The sequence below is a fragment of the Chelon labrosus genome (assembly GCF_963514085.1).
Source record: "Chelon labrosus genome assembly, chromosome: 6".
Classification (NCBI taxonomy): domain Eukaryota; kingdom Metazoa; phylum Chordata; class Actinopteri; order Mugiliformes; family Mugilidae; genus Chelon; species Chelon labrosus.
The window spans coordinates 19,118,142-19,143,918 of NC_140342.1; the positions used below are offsets into that span (position 1 = coordinate 19,118,142).

The 25,777-nt window shown below is 41.6% G+C and overlaps 2 protein-coding genes across 2 annotated transcripts in view; both read right to left on the minus strand.

The window, feature by feature from the left end:
- Positions 1 to 646: 646 nt before the first annotated feature.
- On the minus strand, positions 647 to 19,870 carry arhgef18a (rho/rac guanine nucleotide exchange factor (GEF) 18a). The gene is made up of 22 exons (XM_084546669.1): positions 19,700 to 19,870; positions 14,864 to 14,928; positions 14,318 to 14,380; positions 13,382 to 13,505; positions 12,878 to 12,993; positions 11,867 to 12,007; positions 11,219 to 11,469; positions 9,860 to 9,985; positions 9,433 to 9,550; positions 9,014 to 9,265; positions 8,218 to 8,294; positions 7,778 to 7,959; positions 4,996 to 5,051; positions 4,114 to 4,293; positions 3,831 to 3,977; positions 3,488 to 3,594; positions 3,333 to 3,392; positions 3,199 to 3,246; positions 2,639 to 3,109; positions 2,093 to 2,402; positions 1,889 to 1,993; positions 647 to 1,550 (listed from the first exon to the last, which is right to left on the minus strand). Exons 4-22 carry the CDS (start codon positions 13,438 to 13,440, stop codon positions 1,360 to 1,362), a joined length of 2,997 nt encoding a protein of 998 aa, XP_084402795.1. The 5' UTR covers positions 13,441 to 13,505; positions 14,318 to 14,380; positions 14,864 to 14,928; positions 19,700 to 19,870; the 3' UTR covers positions 647 to 1,359.
- A 2,091-nt stretch (positions 19,871 to 21,961) lies between these two features.
- insra (insulin receptor a) overlaps positions 21,962 to 25,777 on the minus strand; it is a 45,315-nt gene continuing 41,499 nt past the window's right edge. The window contains exons 18-21 of the mRNA XM_084546668.1: positions 25,198 to 25,357; positions 24,877 to 25,006; positions 24,393 to 24,527; positions 21,962 to 23,646 (exon numbers count right to left, since the gene is read on the minus strand). Coding sequence (XP_084402794.1) covers positions 23,289 to 23,646; positions 24,393 to 24,527; positions 24,877 to 25,006; positions 25,198 to 25,357 — 783 coding nt within the window. The 3' untranslated portion in view covers positions 21,962 to 23,288. The remainder of the gene's footprint in view (positions 23,647 to 24,392; positions 24,528 to 24,876; positions 25,007 to 25,197; positions 25,358 to 25,777) is intronic.

A 25,777-nucleotide genomic window follows, 5' to 3' on the forward strand; every position in this document is an offset into this window, starting at 1 on the left:
CTATTCTATCTTGACACAGCACTGCTTGCCATCATCCCTCTCTGCAGAAATATAATCCAGATTAAATCTGAGTTTTAAATCTCAACAATTTAAAATGCAGTTCCTCACATGACCACTAGAGTCTGGCTCCAAAAGTGAGTCAATCCCTTTAGACCTCCATGTTAAAATGTCCAATTTTGAAACTGATATCAATGTGTTTCCAGCGTGGTACAAATCTGAGTCTGATCTTAAAGTCTTAACAAACATCCCAAGTGTATTTTCTTCCTCATAGGTGACTTGCAAAACCAATTGTCTAGTCTTTTAAATGTCCTCTGCAGACATAAAAAGCCCCATCTTGCTAATGCCAAAAACATGCAGTTCCTCATTCGTCCACTAGAGGCCGACTCTAAGAGTGAATCAGTCCCTTTAAAATAACAGACTTTACTACAAAAACTAACATTTACAGCTTGATACAAACCTGCGTCTGATTTAAAAGTCAAACAAACATCCTACGTTCATTTCCTCCCTCAGAAAACCTTTTTTTTTTCTAGCATTTTAAATCTAGAACTGTTCCCATAGTTTACAAGCTCTTGGCATCCATTGGCTAAAATATATCAGATGAATTTAAAGGTGCATTAATCAGCTGTGTGAAGAAAAAACAATGCTGTAAAATCAACCACCTTTTTATTCCAGGAGCCGTTAGTTTGGGTTTGTTAGATATTTTACATGGCACCAAGCGGCAACAGTGGTCAGTGTGTTTCTACCAGAGAAAATCAGTTAAATGTCTCATTAAAGATGAAAATTATTTAACAGGGAATGTCAGAAACCATTTGGTTGCAGTGAAACAATCCTGCAGTCAGGAAATATACAAGCAGCTTCCACTTTTCATTAACAATAGGTTTACAGTTTCACACCCGAGTCGTTTCTACACAGCACGTGCTTGGCACTTTGTATTTACACTGATGTAAACTTGTTGAAACGATAGCTTCCTCACACCGTGTTTTAAAGTTAAATTAAGTTTTTTTTTAAAGCTTAAGACATGAGTGCTAAGTGGTCACAGACAACCTACTTTCATTTAAAATAAAAATTATTCTTTTCTTAAAAAAAAAAAAAAAAAAAATGAGAACATCTCAGAAAAGTCTTTGGTCATAAAACCTTCATTTAAAATATATTTCTCAAACATGGGGTTGGTATTTAGAGTCATCTCCACAACCTCTTCCATAAATGTGCATCTCGCTAACGTTCAGCTCGTTTCCACTGATAAAGGAACTGGACACACCTGGCCATCGTGAAGTCACGTTCAGTGTCTCTTCGCGGCTCCGTCAGCGTTTCCATGTGTCTCTAAAGTCCGCGTCCCAACTCCTCGTCTGTAATTCGTGCTCAGAGGAATATTTCCTTCTCTTTTCCTTTTCCTTTTGCTGGCGTGTCTTTTTTTCCTTTTTTGACAACATCCGTGGGGAAAGGTGGTGTCGGAGGAGGAGGAGGGTCGTTGCCGTTGCTCCGCTTGTTTGTGCTGAAGGACTGAGATGGTTTCATGTTGTGGGCCGGCGATCCGGGTGATTTGAAGATATCTGAGCAGAGAACAAAAAAAAAAAAAGGCCCATGAGGAAGTTGGAAGTTGAATATGTTTTGCACCCATCTTTGTTTTATTCCACTCATGAGCCAAATTTCTATTCAAATTCAACTATAATTTACTATGTAGAACCATTAAATGTTAGCGAGATAAAAGAACCATTTTCATATCCAACTTTATTTTGTGCTAACAGAGCTAGGCCTAGACTGCTGATATATTTCACTGGTTTTCATCCTATACAAACTACAGGAGATAGAGTTTAATACCTGCAGATTCACAGATACCTCCAACTAGCGCTTTGAGGTGGTGTCTTTATGACTGAGTTTTGAATTGTACCTTCTTGGTGGATTCTTTGAGGACTGGCCTTCCTATTGGATCTCAGACTGCCTCCTTCCTTCCCCGTCACTCGTATGGGCACCACCTGGTCCACGTCTATATAGGCTGCATGTAGAAAGACAGAACTGGGGTTTGATGGGGTCTCTTGACTAGTAAATACAAGTTTAATCTGTTTTTTTAGACGTTGTGAACCTCTGTCCTGACCTGCACTGTGCGTTCTCTGGTGCGATTTCTTCGCCTTGGAGCCCTTCTCCTTCCCTTTAGTAGCCAGCTTCTCGGGGATCTTCTGCTGCACGGGTGGAGCTTTGAGCACCTGGTTGGTGGCGCTGATCAGGTGGGTGGGCAGCTCGGTTTTGACTGGCTTGGGGCTGATGCTCTCCCTGCGCGGTGGAACCTTTGGAGGAACATCCGAGGGATTTGTGGGCAGGACGTAGGGCTTCGAAGGGATGGTCAGAGTCCCGACTCCGTTTATTATGCTTCCTCTGAATGACGGGTTACTGGACAGACTCCAGGACTGTAAGAAAATGGAAATAAATCAGATTAATATGACGTGCCTATAAAGCCCGTCTATAGACTCGAGTGCTTTACTTTATTTTTTACAGATTTTAAAGTTGATATGAGGCTCAGATTAGTTAGGAATATCTTGTTCCTCAGTATCTGAAATCACTATGGTTACACAGGTTGGATCATACTTTGAGAAGCGAGTTCGTTGATGCATTTACAAACTAACAGAAAAATCCCATTGCTCACTTGTGCAGGATTGTCATAGTTGGCGTATCCCGGGATATACTTTGACTTCATCTTCTCCACGCGGTCCCTCTCCTTACTCAGCCGCTCATTTTCCTTTTCCAACAAGTTTGTGGACTTCTTCAGCGTCTCCAGGTTCTGCTGGTACTCTTCCTTCTGCCTCTCGAGCGCGGCCTTCTCCTGATTCACCTCCTCCTCCGCCTTCTTGCAGTCCTCCTCCCTGCGCAGCAGCTCGGCCTTCAGGGTCTCGATCTCGATCCGCTGCCGCTCCTTCTCCTTCTCCCAGCGCTGCTGCTCCTCTCGATGCTGGGCCTTCAGTTTGTTCAAGTTGGCGAGCTCCTCCTCCTGTTTCTTCAAGTTGCGCTGCTTCTCCTGCTCCAGCAGCACGTTGCTGTAGTGGCGAGAGGGCTGCTTGCCTTTTGAGAGAAAGGCGTGCTGCATCTCGATTCGGCTGTCCTGCTGGGTGATGATCGCCTAGGAAACCAATGTTGGGGTTTTCATGAATCACATCCTCAGTTTAAATGAGATGTCTGACAAAGGCAAACAGAGTAATTTATTCTTACCTGTAAGCTGTAGAGCCTCTGTGCGAGCATTATCACACGGTCACAGACCTGCAGAGAAAAATAAGTGACAGTAGCACATGTTAATATTTCTTAATCGTAATACGACCTATTCCCATGTGTCTTCAGAGCGTTACCTCTTCCTCAGGGAAATTACGGCAGTCTGGATTCGGGAGAGTGTCCGTTTCGTCATCTGCCTGGAAGTGAAATGTCACAGACAATGTTAACGTTTCCCCCGTTTCATCAGCGGCTGGACGTCAGACTTAAAATCCTTTACGCCCGCCTCACTCACAGACTCTTCCAGGCGGCTCACGTCCTGTGGCTGATCGTCGCTACTGCTGTGGCTTCTGTACTGTGGATAGTCCTCGCCGTCACTCACCCTCTCACCTCCATCTCCATCTGACAATATTGAAACATTCACATCAACAATCAGCAGGAATGTTTCAGCCAAGCCTATTCTAAGCATCAAAATTACTACTTCTTCTTCTAATGGCAGTCGGCTAGGGTCAAAGCTGCCAAAAGAAATAGAAACATATACAGCTAGTAGTGTTTATTTAATTTATAATCTGTCATAACATGTCCTGAGTGCATCAGTGTACAGAGATTATAAATAAAATACGACAATACATCTTTACTTTTCGCTGTGGTGCCGGCCACAGGGGGGCTATCTGCCACGCCAAAGGTCTCGGCTCTCCTGAGCGGCCCTTGCTTCACCTCACTCTCATCCGTAAGAAGGCCTGGGTCTTTGATCCTCACGAAGAGCAGGTTCTGCAGGTTTTCCACTGCAGACAAAAGAAAACTATTTCCTCAGTCTACTCCTTAAGAGATAAGAATGTGCTACAGGAGTGTTTTCACATTTACTTTAAGAACTCTGCCTCGTTGTCACAAAACAAATTCAACGAAGTGAGTGATTCTCACCCTCGTTGATGGCTCCGTTGAGCAGCGCCTCCCCCTGCTGGAGGTCAGCCGCGGTTCCTCGGAGCAGCAGGCTTTTGTGAGGGGTCTCCTTCCCCATCACGTTCTCATACATAGCGGCAATGATCTGCAGCTTCTCCTGCAGGCTTTGGTTTATCTGGTCATCCCTCAACTTCAGATTATCTGGAGAGCGTGGGAAAACAAACCACTGTTAATTATTTATCCCCATTATTTCACATCACAAAAAGAAGAAAATAAATAGCAATATAATTTGGTCTGCTTGTAAAGGATCTGTTTTTTATTTTCTTGCAGAGGAGCTTTTCCATAGCTAGACATTTTGACTTGTCACAAAGCACAGGTAGAGCTGGCTCACTTCCATTACGTTTCTCAGTAAACGAAGGCAGGGAACAAGCATCAACAAAACCAGGATCTCCACTAAGTGGAACGCAGTCATCATTAAAACACCCGTGCTTTTCTTACAAAGACAAGTCACAATGACAGCTGTGAAAAAGGTCACTGCATTTCTGTAAATCTTGAAGAAGGTAAAATAAAACATGTAGAAATCCAAACCCAGCTGAGAAACAGCACAGGACTAAAACAAAATAGAAAGAAAAATGAAGTAGTCAGGTTTAAGTTTCTGTCATGCGGACCTAAAGCAATAAACATGAGGAGATTTTTGGCTGACGAATCTCACGTTTCCTCAATCAAAGTTCAGTAAAGCTCTGTGAAAGCGCCACATGACTGAGCTGTTTGCCAAGGATGAACAGACAAAGTGACCTCGGATGAAACTCTTGCTGAAAAAGAAGAAAACCTGATAAAATCTGACCTCCACGCCGACTGGGTGTTGTGTGTGATTTAGCGGCTGATAAATCTCGGCCGTCTTACCTTGAAAATACTGCATCGCAGCGACCTCTTCGTGATACTGCTCTTCTTCTCCAAGCCTGAATCACACAGACATCTCACTCAGCATTGTCCTTTAGATACTTTATTTAAATAAATTACCAGTTACGTTTTAAAATAAATTCAATGTAACACCACTCGTGATGTCAAATAATATGCATAAAAAAATGTTTTAAAAAAATGCTCCTTCATCAGTCTGTTCAATGTTTGTGTCCATGGCAACAATCACACACACACACACAACCTTCATATCTTGTTGATTCTTTACACTCTTTGAATTTCTGTGGTCAGTGAAGAGGAACTGATTGTTATTCTTACAAAATTGAAGCATTTTTGAACTAATACTAAGTCTCAAAGAGAAGTAATGTTTTGGAAACTTTAATTTTAGTTTTCATTTGAAACATTTGAACCGATCTTTTGCACTAAGGATAAACCCACAACTGATAAGTCTGATAAATGATCAGTATTTGAAAGCTGTGCTGTATATGCACAATTACGTTGCCAGTCCGTCTGTCATCAGGAATCAAACATTAATATAGGGCTGCAGAAATGCCCCCAAGTCAGAAACCACAGCAGCACAACCGCCATGTGTGAGCTTCTCAAATTTGAAGATCTGATCTCAAAACGACAAGACAGCTGAAGTGGCGAATCACTAACGTATTTTCTGGGATTGCCAAAGAACACGCGTCTACTGAGATACAAAAAGAGATACAGAATGCGATGCAAACCATCTTTCGCATTAGAGGGTGACAATTTTTCGGGACTCCCGCGGGTCACGGTATTCCCGCAGGAGTCCCGCGGTACGGGAGTCAGTGACTGCGTTTACATGGTCTTTAGTATCCCGAATTTGATCGGGATATTGAAGTATCCCGTTTTTGTGTTTGTGCATGTAAACACCATATCCCGAATTCAGAAATCGGGATATGCCCATTTCCCGATTTCAAGAAACCCGGCTTTGCTACCTGGAGTACTCCGATAGAAGCCGGGATACTGGAGCATGTATACACCTTATCCCGATTTCTGACGGCTGCCCACTGTCTGCGCAGGCGCGAGTGACGCCAAGTGACGCACTAGATATACAAACAACATGGCGGCAACGAGAACGTCTCACTTTTGGAGCGACGAAGAGACAGAATTTTCCCTTAAAGTAATGAAAGAACTAAACATAACGACGTGTTTAGATGGCAGAAAACACCGACATGCTGATGTATTAAAATCTGTTGCGGAAAAGCTACGTGACGCTGGTTTTCCACCTCGCTGCGTTGAACAAGTTAGGTCGCGTTGGAAAACATTGAAAAAGACGTAAAACACGCATGCGCAGATAGGATGCAGCGATCGGAAAACGGGATACTGTTATTTATCATGTATACGGGGATATGAATAACTGGGTTTCTCTGTGTTCCATGTAAACACCATATCCCGAATATGCTCAAAGCCGGGATAAGCCTCAAAATCGGGATACTAAAGACCATGTAAACGCAGTCACTGTTGCCAACTTGGCGACTTTCTCGCTAAATCCAGCGACTTTCAAATCTTCTTGGCGACTTTTTTTTGTCTAAAGCGACTAGCGACAAATCTAGCGACTTTTTCTCGTGTTACTGGAGACTTTTCTGGTTCTTGGAGACTCTGATGTGAAAGCACATATCGGTTCAGTTACTGTCCTCAACAAGCAGCCGGTGCTGCCGTGAGCCCCTCCCCCGTCCCAAAGCACTCACAGGCGGTCAGTCTCACAGTAGCCCCGCGAAGCAGCAGTCAGTGCAGAGAGGCAGTCGTCCAGACTGCAAACGAATGGCTCATGCGCAAAGCTGCCGCTGACCGCGCCCTGGTTTACAGAGCTGTATGTAAATGTTTCTTCACTGTGACACTAAAATAAATAATAAAATATTAATCCATTTAGATTGTTAATTTTGTTAAGTTAAAACCGTTTATACAAAGAATGTTAAAAATGTTCTAGTTATGGCAAAAAATGCTCATGTTTTACTGTGACTGTGACTTGTAGGCTCCTTAGTGGAGCACAAGGTTAGAAACTAAACCAAACTAATGAAAACTAAAACTAAAATAAATTTAAATAACTGCGCCAGAGTGTCTCTTTTGAGTCACTTTGCCAATCCCAAGCCCGGATAAAGGAGGAGCGTTAATAATACAGCGTCCATCACAATTACACCGAAATGGCAAATTATGCAAATTAGCCGATGACGTCATTTAGCGACTTCGAGCGACTTTTAGGACAGCCAATAGCTACTTTCCTTACTGAGGAGTTGGCAACACTGACGGGAGTCAATTTCACTGTTGGTAACGTGATAGGGACGGGATAGAGCAAATAATTAACGGGAGCGGGCGGGAGCGGGACGGAGCCGCAGATTAAATAAAAAAAAAATAAATGACGCTGCAATGCGGTGAGTGCGCCCAACTTTAGACAACAACATAGGGAGCGGGACGGGATTTGGGAGTCTTTCTCTCGGGATTTTGCAGGACAGGATTTTTTTGGGGGGGCAGTCACGTGATCGGGATGATGGGGGTATTTTTGTGGGCTTGAGATGGGATGGAGCGACAATCGATTCCCGTGTCTCCCTCTATTTCGCATGCAGATACAGTTTTGATTTTGCACCTAAATAATACAGCTGGACTTCCAATTAAAATCAGCACCAAGCCATTGAAGTTAAATCATACTAAACACTTATAACATTTACAAAATATGAACAGACTGATTTAAAAAAAAAAATAATAATTCTCTTATTATTTCTCTTTGCAGAAGAACAGTTCGTACCTGTCCACAGCCATGCGGATAAGGTTGGTCCAGGCGATGCGTTCCTCTTTGGAGCCCGTGTGGATCTCATACATCTCCGGCAAGCTTGTGGTGCACGCATATATGAGGTACATGGCTTTGTCCTCGTGGGCCACTTCCCTGACTATCAGCCTCTGCAGGGATATCACGGGTGGTTTGTTGTCCTGCAATAGATGCAATGACAGCAGGTTTTAATCATGTTCATTTAGAGAAATTAGTCCTGGATCTTTACTTTATATCACGCAGGATTAAAAGACTAAAATTAAATAGGGACAAACCAAAGTAGATCAGGCTATGACATGTTATTTATATCTATCCAAAGTCTTTCAATAAGTTTGTGGGCTGGAAAACATACAAGTATAAACCTTAAATGATTCAGTGAGTCTTGACTGACTGTGTCTCTACACAGTAACTGGACTCACCATGTTAGCAAACACAAGCTTCTGATCTTTCTCTTGTAAGAGGAGGAGCATGTCTGACAGCAGCACAGCCTGGACGTCTGCAGGGGAAGATTAAAGCAGCTTCAGCATCAACACAACACAAGCGCTCGATGGTTTTCACTCGACGTGCCACGAAAGACGGACTGCTGCTTCTTCGAGTGACTGTTTATCTTCGACGCTTACGTAAATGACACGAGAATATGTTGTCCTACAGGTTCGCCTGTAACCTTTTGACTTTGACCAGAGAGGAGTTTTAGCCCAGTGATGAACTTTTTAAACGAAACACGAAGGGAAGAAGCTCACGTATCGGCCCTGTAATATGGCAGTGATCCAATGAGCCGTCAGTCACTTGATGCATCATCCATCAAAGGTTTATTAAAACCGGCCGAGTGCACGTAGACACACTCATCTCGGTTTTCTTTTAACCTCCAGTGATCCTATTAGATCCATTACAGCTATTTAAAAACAAGGTGCGTTGAAGATCTGAGCAATTTAGAGACAAATTAGTCTTTACATGTGCAAGGCTTGCAGCGCAGCTCAAGTCTGAACTGAATGCAGTCACACGGCAGCCAAACGACGACACTAATCATTAAGTTACACACAAGGAAATAAAACTGTTTAGTAAAGCAGGAAATATGAATGAACGATGCAGGAGGGAAGAATTTTCAAGAATTTTCAAGAATAAAACGAAGGAATAAAACGAAACCCTTCACACTTACGTCCACATTATGTAAAACTCAATGATGACTGATTAAGCCTCAACAAGCTCTTCACGAACCTTTCTGTCTGCCAGACGACTTCCAGGCGACGTTGCCTTCGTGCAGCAGCGTCCTGTAGCTCGGGTTCAGATCCTCTTTGCGGAACGGCCGGCCGTCCTTCAGCGGGATCGGAAATTTTGGCTCCAGGCGCGCGCTGATCTCTTTCAGTCGAGCAGATTTCTCGTATTCGCTGACCAGACCGTTCACCTGGGAGATGGCCTCTTTGATCAGCGTCAGAGCTTCTACCAGAGACTTGTGCTCGTCTGCGTCAGCTACAGAGGACATGAAATAAATGAATCAACCAGTCCTTGTTTATATCTATGGAGGCTGAGGCATTCCAGCAAATATACAGGCAACTGGATCTCAAGACACTTCAGTTTGTATGAATATATTTGCTGAGGATAGACTGTGATATAAGCATGGAGTGATGAGATTTTACCGTCAGTGTTCTGAATGATTCGCTCCACCAGCACGGGATATTTTGTGATACGTTGAGTCACCAACAAGAAACATTCAGGTATTCCCATCCTTCGCACTATAGACAGCTGACCTATTTTCTGTTGAAAAAATATAAAAAAAGTTTAGTTTTTACATTTATTTGCTTATTTAATAGGTAGCACCTTGACCTCCGCAGTATGCAGCGATTATCTGCAGGTTTTTCTTCCCGTTTTCCCTTGAACACAAACCATTTAAGGTCAAGTATCACAGATACATCTTGTGTTTGTATCACCGTCCCATCTCTGACTCCTCCTTTATCTTAAACACAGGCATTTTCTCCGAAACAAAACAACTACAAGCCGCACTATTTACCTTTTAAACAATTGCTTCCACATCAATAAACTCACTACTGGGTGAACATTGCTTACTCTAATGAGGAACTGCAGCTTCTTGTTGTTCTGCGATTGCTCTTTGAAGAAGCTGACGCCTTCGTTTTGACGGCTGCAGAATACGCTGTAACTCACAATCATTCCCTCTCCCAGCGTACCTGAAAACTGACAGAAAGAAAACAGAAACTTCAATGTGGTATTGAATTTACTGCTCAATACAAGAGAAGGTCAGCACTGTTAGTTATTTAGAAGAATATTTGTCCTTACAGCTCAGTCCAAACTACACGACAGTTAAACTATTTGGTTAAATGTCTAACACTTGAAGCCACTGGACAGCAATTGAAAATGTAAAAAATGTAAATTGCTGCAGGGCTAAACACTGGCAGCTCAGTGTGGCTTCTGATTCCTTATTCAGGAATATGAAGAGGTAAAAATGCTTCTAAGGGAATGTCATGCCAGTGAGACGACAATACTCTTGGACTTATGGAGCAAACACTTATTGGAGCGTTGAGACAGATGGATGCATACAAAGTAGGGCGGTGTTGTTTAGCAGGAATTACAGGGGAACATCATAAACACAGCTAAATGAGGCCTATATTTCTTTTAGATAATTGGTGAACCAAGCCTCAAACCTGTCCTTGTAATCGTTAACAATTAACAGTGTCAGTGTCGCCGTAAAGGCCTGTGAACAACATTAAATAACTGCGGGCAATGAACGCTGCCTGTGTCTGGAACAACGGTCAGCTGACGCACACTTTCTGCGGCTGCGTGAAAGGAAACGTGGGTGGCAGTCGTCTGTATTCATCATTCAGAAGGAGAGGAGCTACTAGGAAGCTAGGAAGAACATCAAACCCTCTCCTGAATCATGCAGGTTAGCTGGTCTACAGTTTCTTCACTCGAGACGATCACGTCGTTATATTTGAATATTCGGACGAAATAAAGATGTAAATTCTTCCCTTGTTCGCCGACTTCATGACAACGTGAACAAAGCATCCAGAGGGATTAATGCCTGGCCTGATGGGCATCTTATGTCATAAACATAATGAGGTGTAAAGGTCACATGAATACAAAAAAGTTTTCTCTTAATCCTGTTCTTGACAACAGGATTTGTGGTGAACTCTGCAAACAACACTCGGTGCCAGACAATTTGTTGTGGACTTCTGCGTGGGAACGTAACTAGCATAGCATTCAGGGAGCGTTGTAAACACACACACTAAGCAAACTGTGCACCTGATGTGTCTGCAGGCAAGCTTAACTGTTTTTGAAACCAACACTTTTAGTTAAAACGTGCCACGAATAAAACGAAGGAGAAATACGTGGAAATAGTACCTCGAACTCTCAGAGTGCTGTGTTGACTTGATGAGAGTAAACATGAACAGAACGCAGACTCTGCCCTACCTGAGATTTGAGGATGTCCCCCAGCTGTGTGATAAAGTAGTTGTTTGGACTTCCTTCCTCCTGACTTTGGCTTTGCCGCACTTTGAGGCTGTTGAGGAAGTGCTGGTGGTGGCTGAGCAGGTCCTCCACTCCACCAAAGAGCTGCTTCAGCTTGGTGTCGTCTATCAGCAGAGACTTCTTCAGCTCGTGCATGTAGACGTGGAGAAGGATTTTTAAGGTGCGCACGTGGTGCATCTCCGTCTTCATCAACTCTGGGAAATGAATAAAGAAAAATCTCTTTATTAGTCTTTTGAAATATTATACCCATTGCTCAACAGCTACCAGCAGGATGCCAAACAATTTCCATATTCAAAATGCCATGCAAGTAAGCAACAGTAGGTGAACTTGTCCTCTTAGGCGTAAAGCAATTACTGGTGTCATTACACTTGTTATCATAGCAAAAATGTTTTCCATCAATAGGCCCTGAGAGCTTAAAAAGACATCCATCATCATCATAATCACAGGCCTTGAAATATTTGTCTCTGAAGGGCGATGACGGCGATGAAGTATTCATGAGACAAAGACGGTACATTCACACACAAAAGGACTAAAATGACACGAAATAGATTTGGGATTATGGGATACGTCAACTTCTCTGGTTCAGCCTACCATAGATGACATCCTGCCTTTTAATTGCCTCTTTGTTCAGGGCGTTCAGGTAGTTCTGGTCCACAGCCAGGCTCCAGGACTCGACCTCCAGGTTCTGGGCATCGGACTCGAGCTCCTTGCGCAGCAGAGTGTAATAGTTGTCTGGATGACACACAGACAAGTCACACAAATGTAGATTGTGCTTTGTGGTCGTATCAGTGTCTAAATTTGGAGGCTAAGAATGCTACTCAACAGAGAAAGAATATCTAGTGTGGATTCGAGACGACAATACAATCATTAAACCCCAATCATGACTATTACAATGATCAGTTTAAATTGAAACAGTGTGAGAAAGGTGATAATTCAACTGTGTAACCACTAAAGTGTTTCTGTTATTTAGCCCAGCAGAGTGAATAAGACAGGGTTGTCAAAATAATAGAACAACAGCACACAATCCAACTGTGTTTTCATTTTGGAGGCTGTGGTTTGTGGCGCTATTGAATTAACAGCTCGCTCTGTTTTTATAAAGAAATGCTAAGAGTTCTAATTTAGTGCATGACCAGTAGTGGATTTAATATGAAAATAATAATTACCAGATTATCATAAACAAAAAAAAAAAGTTTCTTATTTTGAATTCCACCTCGACAAGATCATATTTATCCAGAATGAATGCAACAAGGACACATTTTTAAAAGGTGGTCTTGAGACTTAACTCATTTTTATGAATTAATTTCTTAAATATAAGGTCTTGGTTTTAAGTTGACAGGTGCATATGATATAAAACTCACTGTCCGTCACATGAACTGAAGTCACTGACTTTAAGAGCCATGTGAGTTTTACCAGATTAAGCTTTGAGGACTAAAACATTTGATAAAGAGAGTCAATAAAGTGTGTAATCAACAGCGTTTCTACCGTGTGACATAGTTGATAATTAATCTTGCAAAAAGAACAGAGACTTGGGCAACACAAGTTCCGTCCTGCTGTTGCACGAGAACGCTTTCAGCAGGTCCTCATCTCAGCCGACTGACTGACCTTCTAGGTTGATGGGCTCAGCCGAGGAGGAGGAGGAGGAGGCCAGCGACAGAGTGTCATCAGAACCGTGCCTCAACCGCAGACCGTCGGTCTCATCCATCTGTGCAACACCGGATCTAGTTGGTATGTGATGAGATAAGGCTTAACAGGTTAATTAAAAAGTGATGTCAGCACAGAAAAATGCACGCAACCCACACACACACACACACCCACACACACACAAACTCAGCAGGTGTGTTTAGAGCTATTGCTTAATTTAAGATGGTATCTTCTGTCAGATGATTGATCTGATCAATCTAATGCCAAGTATTAGAAAAACATAATGACAAAAAAAGCGTGATGCCAGTTAGGCAACAAAATAACACAACCAAGCATCTGTTAGGCGCAGGAAAAACACGCCGTGACTCAGATTCAATTTCCCGTTCCGGAAACATACATGAAAGACAGCTGTAGCATGAGGGTGATTAAAACACATTATGGAAATAAGTTCTTAGAGAAACCAACCTGGGACTCTTGTCGGTGTGAGAAGAGGAAGTAGGTACAGAGCTGGGGGTGACAGTCATGCCTGGAGGAGGGAAACCGGCAGGGAGGCCATCGGAGACCGGGGGAGAAACCCTCTCCCCAAGAGCTGTGAGAGAGAAAATAAGAGACAGATGGGTAACACGGGAAGACAGACAACTGAAATGAATTTAAGGGCGCTTTCACATCTATATTTATTTGTGATTAATTCATTTCTGTACTTTATTGTACGTATATGCCGAGAGGACACACTGCCAGACTGGACAACGACCTAAAACGCTTAGTTATATAATTGCAGGCCTATAGACAGTCATAATGTAACATGTGTTTTCACTGCAGAAGAATCAGTCTAAGGAGCAATCAAGTGGACAGAGACAACTCTCTCTGTCCAGGCCTCAGGTCTGTTAATTTGGACGTAGTGTCCAGCCCAGACGAACGCTCCCAGCTCAGGGTGTGAAAGCACCCTGAGAAATTCTGATATGTTCAGACACCATCATCACGTACTCATCATTATTAGTCACTGTAACATTTTTAAACTCCCGTATAAACATCTACACCTAGAAAAACACACTGAGGTGAACAGGAGCCTGGACGTGTCAAACCTACATGACATAATTAATGATTAAAAACAAGAAACTAATCCTGTCAACCAGGAATGCTCAAACGTTTTTTGTTGACTGAAATATGTTGGGGGCATAGTCACAAAATGACAGATACATCTATAACAATTTTTACATTAAGCAGCTTTAACATATAAAAACAGAAAATGTAGCTTCATGTTTAACTGGTCATTTTCTTTGAAGCATTTTATTTAAGCAGTTTCGCGTAACATTAACACAAGACGACACAACACAGATGACTTGACAAACGCACTGTGATTTCATGGACAAGGAAGCGTAAAGTAAATAAAGTGAAACGTACCTTTATTATTTACTACTGAAAGCGCTCTCTGCAGACTCACCGGCTCTCAAACAGACGGACTACCTGCCAAAGACGGGGAAGAAAAAAGCAGAAGTGGAGCTTGAATCCAAACAATAAGCCGCTGCTGCTGCTGCAAAAGAAATAATCTAGCTCTGTGTAGAGGGAACTGGTTTGGCAAACTGTGACAACACAACACAGCTCAGGTCAGACCAGATCTCATGCAAAGACGCGACTAAAAATGGTGGAGAACGACACAGAGCTGCCCTGAAGTAAAAGCAGCTGCAAACAACATTATCTGTTAGCGTGGAACAGGTACAAGCACAGGTTTGCACAAACACAGATCATCCATTACCGTGTGTATGTGCCACAAAGTTTTTAAAACAACTGAGCATTTTCCTCTTACAGATACAGATCTCTGCAGGCTGTCAAACCCATGACTGACACGTCCTTTCAAACTCAGCACTTAAGTTGATGTGTTCCTCATATCTCTGCTCCCAAACGACTTCTAAAAACCAATTTTTTTTTTTTTTTTTTGTCATGACTCACCTTCTTGATATACACTTCTGCCTTTTTGTTTCCTGAACTGTATCCTCCACAGTTTCCTTGTGACACTGGAATAAATAAAACACAAAAAGGAAAAAAAAAATAAATATCTTGTTAAACCACCGGATAAAAACAGAACACGACTGACAGTGAGTGTTCCTGGGTCGCAGTCTGAGTGGGTGCGTGTGTGTGTCCCAGTTTTAGCACAGTTGCATGTGTCTGCATGTGTCTGTTTGTGTGGACATGCTAATGGGTCCTCAATGGTCAATAAACGCATCCACGTGATTCAACAGCAGCAAGGCCTGCGGCAAATCAGACTCATAATCTCATAAGGATGAGAGGTAACGTTACTTAATTGGGTCTAATCTTCTAAAGTTTCACATGGAGTTTTAGGAGAAAAAGCAGTAGTTCAAAGTAAGACACACCTAAGACACACACATGACTGTTTGACTAAAGGAGCTGGGACACACGGGAGCTCTCCTATCTAGCCTCTGGCTCTGCTTATGCACAACAGGAGCAGAAACCTGAACGTTAATGTCGGCAGGAGGCTGCTCAGAAAGCACACAGTTTTGTTTGTGTACTGGAAAATCCGCATGCTTTCCTCAAGGCTTGAGAAAACTTCAAGTTTTTGAGCTTTTTCTTTTTAACTGTGTTCCAGACCAAATACAACACAAGGCCCTGCAAATTAAAAATTTTATATGAGTCTTATAAAACAGTTTTGGGATGATTTGAAGAATTCTTGTACTTTAAAAAGCCAAAGCAGCAACAGAGGATCACGCATGTGTTGCCATGTTGGCATATAAACACTGGCTAAGCAGCGTTGCCATAATATCTGCAGATATTTCTAAGATTTACTTCACTGCATCTCTATCTAATCTAATCTAAAAATAAACTTATGGAGGAGATCCTCAACGTCCTGGTCTGCATTACAAAGCTGTATTTTGTCCTGCATCTTGTTTTAGTCTATTGGTTTTATTTATTTCTTTTTCAAGTAAGGGAGACATGCAAAGTAGGAATTTCAATGTTTGGTCTAAACTTCTGTTTTTACCGTACATATGACGATAAACATCTATTATCACTAAACCAGCAACTACATGATTTAGACATAACCAGTCATATACAAGTCACTATACCCCCACTTGCCAGTTCATTAGGTTCCCCAGTGAAAACAAATGCATTCTAATATAATGTAATAGTCATTTATTAGTTTCTATTAGTGTACCTAATGAACTGTGAGTGTACATTAACACACATTTAAGATTTCGCAGCTTTCTCAGGATACAAACACAGATACATTACACCGCCGCTTGTTTGGGCACTTCTTTTCCCCAGGCCCTTGTATCATGTTACTTTCTTTAAAGCCCTTCCTCCAAGCTTCATGGTATGTTATTATCCATATTGTGGTTGTATGGTTCGGCCCCTTTGTTGTGAGTGGCAGCCGCACCTCGAATGATTCACCCACACTGGGCGGAGAGGGAGCAAGCAGAGCAGCATGAAATACAGGTCATTCCCTGCAAGAGAAAAAACAAGACGAGCAAGTCTGCCAAGTATCCGGCGGAGGATGCAGAGATGGGAAAAAACTGCTTAACGCCGCTCGTGTGAAGTAGTTTCACTCGGGTTCACGTGGGGTTTGATGGCGGCCGCAGAGCAATGCCACGTTTATTAAAACAAGGGAGAGTCACTGATGATCTGCTGCGACAAGACAACCAGGCCATCCACGGTTAAGAGGCGTGAAACTGGGCGCGTTACCCCGAGCGGGCCGCGATACAAAGAAACCACTGATCCGTGCTGCTCTTGTTCCCAATGAACCCTGAAGGCTGTGTTTGTTTAACATCATCACAGAAGGAATAATTTGTCAGAAACAGAGGCACTATTAAATCACTCCCCGCTCACGGCAACAGGTCTCGCTTGCACTTTTCACCACCAATTTTCCACCAGCCTTGACACACAGTTTACTCATTAACCAATGAATGCGCGACGTTTTTATCTTTCGCGTAGTGTGCCGTAAGAGCATGCCAATGTGTTTCTGTCACTGTGAGCAGGTGAATCCTACCCTTTGCCAGGTCTGAGGGAATATGTAAGTGTAACCCACAGCACTTGTAAACTGTAAACATATGGAAAATGGACTTTCTTTTTCTCGTTTCTTGTTCTGTGGCGTGCTAAACACCTCTAAACACTGGATTTACTTACACCTTCAGATGGACAATGGTCTAGTTAATATCCGTACCTCAAGTTTATAACTTAACAACCTTTAGAAACTTAGTTTAGTCAAACTGGACTCAAGCAAATTAAGTCATAATATATGGAGGGGAGATGGAAACCGGTGGCTGCAAACTCTTATGCATGCAAAGTACTTGCTTACTTAAAATGGCTATATATGGGGAAAAAGCAAATGTTAGAGAGACAGAATGTCTTGGGATAATTCAACACGTGCTCTGCAGTTATTCAGCCGAGATGTCCCGTCATGCTCTTCAACACAATTTGAAATTACACCCTCAATATCTTTTATGATAAAAAAACAAACAGTGGGTGACATGACAGAAATGATTGTAAAACTTCCATTGGTGGCCTACTGTCTCCTAATACTTTTATTTGTGAGATTACAACAAGAGGCAGCCTCCAGGGCTGAAACATGAGGTCGACACAATCGGCGAAATACTGCAGATCCTCTAAAGGACCACTTCATGCTGCGCCCCCCCCCAAAAACATGTCCTCCATGTTAAAATGTCCAACTTTACAGCAGAAACAAACATGTTCACAGCATGGCCTGGCAATTTATGGCATATAAACGGGGTAAAATTTAAATGATCATGTCACTGATTAAACTGCAAGCTAGGGTTTAAAATGATGAATAATTAAAGGAATTGCTAATTTGAGTGCCAGACTGGTGCCAGCTTTGAGTTAGACTGTGTTTAAACTAGCATGGCCTGCTATAGCGTCTGCAAGTCAGCGCTGAGGTGTTGCTTGAGCGTTTATTGTCATTGACAACAGCCATTTAAAGGGTAAAGTGGTAAAATGCATTTGACTGGTTGATGGTGTCATTAGAGTTTGTTGGGTGTCAATTTGGCGTTTTATATTTCTATTGAAAATGACTTGGAATGCTGGTAAGTGTGAGTGTAGCAGGGTCAGCTGCTGCCGAGATGGTGACGGCCGGAGATGCCACACTGCACTTCAGAGAGACGTTATGGAAAGAAAGCGGATTACACTGAAAACAAACTTTAAGCCTCAAACATAACACCAGAGTGCTTTGTCTTAATACCAAGCAGAGATACACAACAGTTTCTGTTTCCGTATCTTGATCTTTAGATAAAGGTTAATCCGGTTTTTAGTCATTATACACCCAAGTGACATCTCAGCTCCTTTTAATGGTTTCACTTCAGTGACACTTGGATTTTCTTTGATCTTCACCTTTAAAAACAACCCAACTACAGTAGCTACTTACGACTTCACTCAGGGACTGCGTTTATTATATTGACACTTCAGTTTAATTGTGTGCTTGACTGAGTCTTTCACTTCTTTCAGTAATGTCACCAGCTTTCTTTGCGATTTCAAATGAAAATTTAAAGTTGAAATTGCGCATATATTTATTTTTTCTTATTTTATTTGCAAGGTTACCACTTAAACTTCTGTAACTGTATTTTAACTGCAACTGTAAACAACTACATCAAAATAATAATAATAACGATAATAATTAAGCAGTGACCATGCATGCAGTATCTAAATTAACTGCATAGGTTTCTGGTTAACTTTTATTATTATTTAGTCAAACGTCTTATTTTAAACGTTACAACTAGAACTTTCAGCTTTGTAGTTTATATATCACCCTGCACCTATAATAATATTTAATTTTAATTAATTTATTTTTTTAAAGCTTCAGGTTTTTAATAATAATAATAATTTGATGAATTTTAATGTATATTTTAATAATAAAATTCGGTAGTTTGGAGTTTTATTTGTTTATACGAAAAACATATTTTTTTATCAAAAGTGCTAGTTTAACGGTTGACGTTCATATCACTCCGCATGAGTAATAAGGCTCCACTTGTAACGTAAAATCTTCCGTATTAACGGCTTCATATCCTTCCGCGGACATGGGTCAAGGTTTATTTAACTTTTATATATCACTTGACATTCCACATAGAAAATAAAGAAATAAAAATAAAACTTTGGGTGCTCATCGGATGAACACTTTATAACCCGTCGTTTGGACAAGTTTGCAACCAGTTTATCGAAGGAAAAAAAAAAAAAAAAAAAAAGAAACGGTCGAGATTACAGTTAAAAATCTGGTTTGTGCGGGAGTGGGAATGTGAGGAATGCCGAGGTGACAGGAACTGACCTGGATTCAGACCGATTCCCACCGGAGAAGTGTTAAATCAACAGAGACAGGTGCTTTTGGAGCGTCAGGTGAACGGTTAACAGCTGCCAAGTGGAGTCGAGACAAGATAGGAGTGGCTGCAGGTGACTAGTTAGCTAAACATGTATCCCACAACGGTTGGTTGACGTACGGAGCTCAAGTTATGCTAAATTAGCTAACAAGGCACGGTAGCTTCAAACTTCACGACACTGTCGTTATTATTATTATTATTATTATTATATGTAGTTTCAAGTGACATTGTTAAGTAAAAGAAAAAAAGTCTGTTTTATGTCAAGGATAAAGGTAACCGCTTGGAAACTGCTCTTTACGACACATCATTACGCATTTCTTTTTAAAAAGTTAGCATGCTACATTAACTAGCAAACGTTGACGTTGACTATATTACGCGTGTTAGCTACCTGTAGCCGTTTATCTACCTGTTTGTTAATTTCCCCACCAAGGACATTTAACAGTTGGGATCTTACCTGGCGTTGAAACAAAGCTTGCAGCAGCGACAAGAGACACGTTTCTGTTTGTTTATCTCCAGGTAAGGAGCGGGGGTATTATATATATATCTATGTTTCCACTCAAGAAGACAGTGAGGAGGATGATGCCTTAGGGAGAAACAAGTGCACACAAATTGAGAAGAAAGAAATGGAGCTGAGAAGAGGGAGGGACTACTTTTAACGAAATCCCAGCCTCCTCTGGGTGTATGAGCCCTCCTTCCTTTCACCCCTCTAAGCATTGTGGGAATCGTCTGGCTCGCTGCAACACATTCCTCAGGTTCATCAAACAAACACTCAAGCTCTTGAAATGAATGCAAACATGAGGCATTCATGTTTCTACCATTGTGTGGCCTTGTATGCTCGCTCTGAAGTCATTATTCAAACTTTATTTGGATGTGTTTCCCCGTTCAGACTCATCCTATGGGACAGGAGAACCTGCTCGCTTTGACCTTTTGGCAAAATAAGCAGCTTTTTCGATGCAGGTTGGAGCTCAGATAGATTGTATCTGAGAGCATTTAAGGTCATTTAATTTTCCACGATTTATCCAAGCAAAGCTACTAGTAACAGAGGTTAAAGTCACTTGTTAAAGTCACTTATCTACGTCTAAATGACTGGTAAGGAATTAGGTTTTTATAAGGAGTATCTGTGGATGGTTAAACTTTTATAACTGAAGAAGCCACATGGATAAGTGGTGAAATGTCCTCAAGTAATCTCACAACAAGTCTCGTTGCCCTTGTTTTCGCTTTGTTATTACATCAACAGATTGATGAGGGTACTTACTCTGACCGTGACTTTTATTTTCACTTTGGTTACTTTCCTTTTTGGTTTCAGGTGATCTGGATTGATTCACACAGCGTATCAGAATGTATCAGGTGACGGCAAGAATTTTAAACTGGTTGGGACATCAACATGCATGAAGAATAGAAAGAGCGGACTACATGGCAAGTCAGTTTTCAATATTCATACATAATTTATCATCTCTAGCTTTTAAACCAACATGGAGATGAACTCAAAGCGGCATCTGCTGGGGGAAGATTATATGAGCTGAACGGCTGCTGATTGGAGCACGTGCCATGTTTTGTTTATCAAAACCACTAAATTCATTACTTTATTTTTTTTGTGAGGTGATTTGGTCATATTTTTGAATTCGAATATTCGATCAGTAAGTGATATAATCCCGGTCTACGTGCCGAATCATTCAGATTAATTTTTGAATTCAATGCAGTGTTTCATGATCCCTAATAAAAAAAAATAGCAAGGACAGAACTAAATGTTAAATTAATGCAAAAGTCATGAAATAGCAGATTCACCCCGTGGAGCAGGGAAGTGGAAATGTGGCTTTGTACTTCACTGTAGGAAGGACTTTGCCCAAAACACCCCTCTCCTGTTTCAGAACATTTTAATACCATAAACCAAAAAGGTGGTCTTTAAAATGTAAATTTACTTAGATTTTTTTTTATATCCAGTGAGGGAAAGTTTACTTTTTTCAAATCTGTAAACAAACAAAACAATATCTAGATTCTCCAGTGTATTCTGAAGGAGTTGCTGGTGTCTCCTGACCACACTTCAGGCACAATCCATAGACTTCATTCACAAAAAAGTACACAATTTCCCCATCCGTGTTACTGTTGTAAACCGACCAGGGAAACACAAAGAGCAAAATGCTGCACATAAATGACTAAGTTTGGAAGATACCCACTTGCTATGATTATTTCAGACTGCTGAAGACGCGTTTAAGAACAAGGCCTGTGGGTTTTGTCCATCATCATGAGGAGCGAATTAGGGCGATTATTTGCTCCTTCAGTGTAGTTACAGGCATTTGAGCACTGTACCAAGACAGACCATATACATCCCCATAGGCTTTGCATCAGATACTAATATAGTAGCAGTAAAGTGCCTCATATTTACGCTGTAGTTGTGCATGATTTTAGTGATACATGAAAACTGTGAGACCTGCTGATCACATCGTGCTTTACCAATGTTTTGAAATGTTTCTCTTCTGGCTTGGCTTTTTATCTTGTGCCATCAGATACAGAGCAGTTTCTTCAAACAGTAGGTGGCACCATTGTGCTACAGCACTTTCTTGGAGAGTCAAATCAGTAATTAATTCATTCCATGCGACATAATTACCTTATCGATATGGACTATATTACTAGAGGACTTTGTGCTATAATGACTCTCTTTAATCAGAAAAAATCTGAACTGGCTCCATAAATACCACCTCACTCAAGATCTACTTTGCATGTAAACTGATGGTGTGGGTGTATACACTCCCTAAAAATCTGAGTATTTACTAAAATTACAGTGTCAGAGAAACTCCACGTTCAGAACGAGTAGGACAACAAAAGCAGCGCCAGAGCCTTTTCATGAATGCACCTCGCTGCATTATTTACAGCACTGTTTTATTTGATCTTGATATGACGGGCAGACATCTTAAGCTGAAGACGCCAAACACTCACCTCCTCACGGGCATCGCATAGTAAAAAGATCAAGTGCTGCTGGTTGATCACGAGTCCAAAAAAAAAAAAAAAAAAAAGCTAATTAGTATGATTCGCTGGATTAGAAAAAATAAACATAAGAGACTAACATGTAAAAACATTTTCTATAACCGGAAATACCTCAAGAATGACAACATAACAGCTATGTACAAAAAAAACATCAATATAATATTTATATATATATATTTATATATTTTTTTTTATCTTCTATACCCACTAAAATATACCAACGAAGCAGCTATTGGTCAATCGGAGGGAACTCGTTCGCCAACGTGTTTTTGAAAACAGTTTAAATATCCTTCAACTGTAAATGTGAAAACTCAAACAGAAAGAAAAAGAAAAAAAAAAAAAAAGACAAGTAAATAAATTAAAAAATATAACCCGACAAGTGTTCTGTGTTTATCCTGTGTGCCATTTTGGAAATACTGCAGAGAGTGAGGAGGTAAGCCACTTCAACCAGCTTCTCCAGTGGATTTAGAGTTTGTTCGGGGATGGTTCATCGCTTGCGGCCATCCAGCAGAGCGCTACCGCAGTCTTTCAGTTCGTCATCCACTTACGTACAAATATTCAGACCAAGCTCCATGACAAATCATGTAGGCCACAGACAAAATAGAAGGGCACTTTTTTTTTTTTTTTCTCCAAAACTTAGCAAGGATGAGTTAGGGGAGAGGGTCACAGTCTGGACTCAAGGAGGGACAGTGGGTTTAGCAGCCTTCTTGTTTGTCAAGAGTTCGTTTCACAGTTGAATCCATTATCCGCCCGGTCTAGCACAAACTTGGCACTATATATATATATATATATATATATATACAGTATATAAACTACAATCATGAACAAGAGAGACGCAGGAGATTTATCCTTAAATACAAAAAGTGTCTTCTGGCGTCCGTGCGTGGACTCGCTGTAGTGTGTGTTTGTGGCATCTGAGAGAAAAATAAGGTCCTGAGATATGCACTGAGGGGCTTCTGAAGAGAAAGTGAGCAAAGTGTGATCTATATAAAATGACAACAAAAAAACAAAAATATATTTAAATCTATAGCGTCGATGTGTTTTTTTTTCCGCGGGATATGTTAGGAGGGACTGGACCGTGGCAGGGCCAGTATTCGTCCGTTGGTCTTTCCCCCGTTCATGTGTGTGAACGGGATGTGGTGCTCCTCGTAACTGCCCCTGAGGCCCATGGAGGAGGCCTCGTCCCTGTCCAAACACTGCTCCCTCTGGGAGTACGACGAAGGGTCCAGCGGGATGCTCTCCATGTTCTCCATGTCCAGGTCAAAATCCTCGGTCTCGGGCGGCTTGTTCTCCTCGCTGTAGAAGAAGGACACCTCCTGGAAGGAAGGATGCAGGTCCTCCCGGAGCATCTCGATGATCTCCTGGAAGGTGGGACGCATCTTGGGGTTGTACTGCCAGCACATCTGCATCAGGTTGTGTCTGGGTGAGGAGGCGGGGACAGAGAGAGCTCAGCTATGTATGAAATATAGTCCACTTTCATTTTGCCTCTGATTCTGAGGCAAAATCATATTATTTTCTTTTAACAAATGACATATAAAACTAAAACCAACAAGTCTGACCTGACAACACACTGATCTATTATATACCTTTGTACCTCCAGTACCATTGTCCACCAAGCACAATTAAAAACCACATGAATCAGAGCTATAATTACACTGGATGACAAGTTCCCTTCATGAGGATGAGCATGACCGCTGTATTTTGAGTCTGTCGGGACATAGAAAACCTGACTAATCCACAGCTGAAAATATCCCACACTGACTGTTCAAATAACACTTGATGTTCACAATGACATGTTTCAAATAAAATTCGATTAAAACTACTGTGCCTAGCTGTTTTAGAAAACTACTTTCTTTTAAATGACTATTAGTTTTCTAAGATGAACATAAAAATACACAGAATATTTCGATACAACCAATATTACACTATAATAGTTGTGCTTCAACCTTATGTTGTCATCTTGTTCCTACATATTTTATTTCTAGTATTTTATTACACATGTTCATCCTAAATAGGGAGCCTTCTTCTGTTGGTTCAAATTTCTCCTTAATTAATCTGTTAATCTTTTTTTAATTGCTTACAAACTAGTTGAGGCATTGACTATTTGTTGACCCAACTGGGTTCAGACAAATCTTTGTTTTTCTCAGTCTCAGTTTTGTACTTACAGTCTGTCGGCACAGTTGTCTGGCCGGTCCAGGTAGCCTCCGTCCATGACAAACTTGAGGACCTGCTCGTTGGACAGGCCCTGGTACGGCTGCTCGGCCAGCGTGCTGATCTCCCACAGCACGACCCCAAATGACCTGACAAACAGGCGGCGGAGGACACACAAACAACAGCAACACGGAGAAAATGAGGACGTGTCAATTAGATACTTGGCTGAGTAAAGCTGTAAACACTCGACACAGTGGACAGGTAGCCTGAGGGCGGAGGCAGAGGCAGTGCTGGTAAACAACGTCGGATTAAAAGCAGACTAACTGCACATGCCCGTTCTGGTCTCATATCTTGATATTTATTTACCGTTTGTTATTCTAGTCTGGTATCACGCCCCCTGCTGTCTTCTAATATTGACTGGAAAGTAAGCTCCAACTGCCTATTTTAATTTCCTGGCTGCTCTATGTACAATGTCCACAATGTCCGTGCGTCACTGACCAGCCGTCTGAATGCGCAGTGAAGACTCCGTCCTTCAGAGACTCAGGTGCCATCCACCTGACGGGCAGCAGGCCCTTCCCTCCCTTCCTGTAGTAGTCGGTCTCATAGATGTCTCTGGTCATGCCGAAGTCTGGGAAGGAAAGATGATTGTGTCAAATTTAAAATCACCCCAGAAGAAATCACGAGCTACCAACATCAGTATTATCCTGGAAACGCATCAAAAACGCTTTTTCTCCTTCCAACAGTTTATTTTTATTCCACCACTAGGGGGAGCCAATGTTAAAACTGGCAATGTTAAACATATGCTTAATGAAAACTTACCTCCTATTTTCACTGTAAAGTCATGAGCTACCATGCAGTTTCTGGCCGCCAGGTCCCTGTGGACAAACTTCTTGGCGTTAAGGTAAGCCATGCCATCTGCGATCTCGGCTGCCATTTGGATCATCTCCTTCAGAGTGGGCGGTGGACGGCCGGGGTTATTCTGAGGGACACGAGACTGATTTAAAATTCTTACAACCATGATATTGACTCATGGTTTAACTGATTTTGGGGGGGAAAAAAATGTCTGTAAAGCTTTAAACAAGCCTGTTTGAGGCCGTGTTTCCAGTTGACTTAGTTCTGACTACTTAAATCCTCTGTCAACATCCAGCATCTCAATCCCCATCTGTGTGTTTACTTCAGAAGGTGACACATCACGCTATATATACACAAGCCATCTCTAAGCGTATCAAAATTAAAGTGGGGAATTTAATATTGAAACGGTATCTTCATTATCTTATAAACTCATATATGCACATCTGGCTGGAATGAAAACAGCAGACAGCAGAGAAATGTCTGTGCTGTCAGAAAAGCCACTCCGTGATACCTTACCATGTTAACCACTGGATAAGTATTTGCATTT

Coding starts and splice junctions, on each gene's coding strand:
- arhgef18a (XM_084546669.1), bottom strand. CDS start 13,440: ATGACTGTCACCCCCAGCTCTGTACCTACTTCCTCTTCTCACACCGAC. Junction 5,052..7,777: donor ATCCGCATGGCTGTGGACAG/GTACGAACTGTT, acceptor TGTGTGATTCAG/GCTTGGAGAAGAAGAGCAGT. Junction 1,994..2,092: donor CCAGAGAACGCACAGTGCAG/GTCAGGACAGAG, acceptor TTCTACATGCAG/CCTATATAGACGTGGACCAG.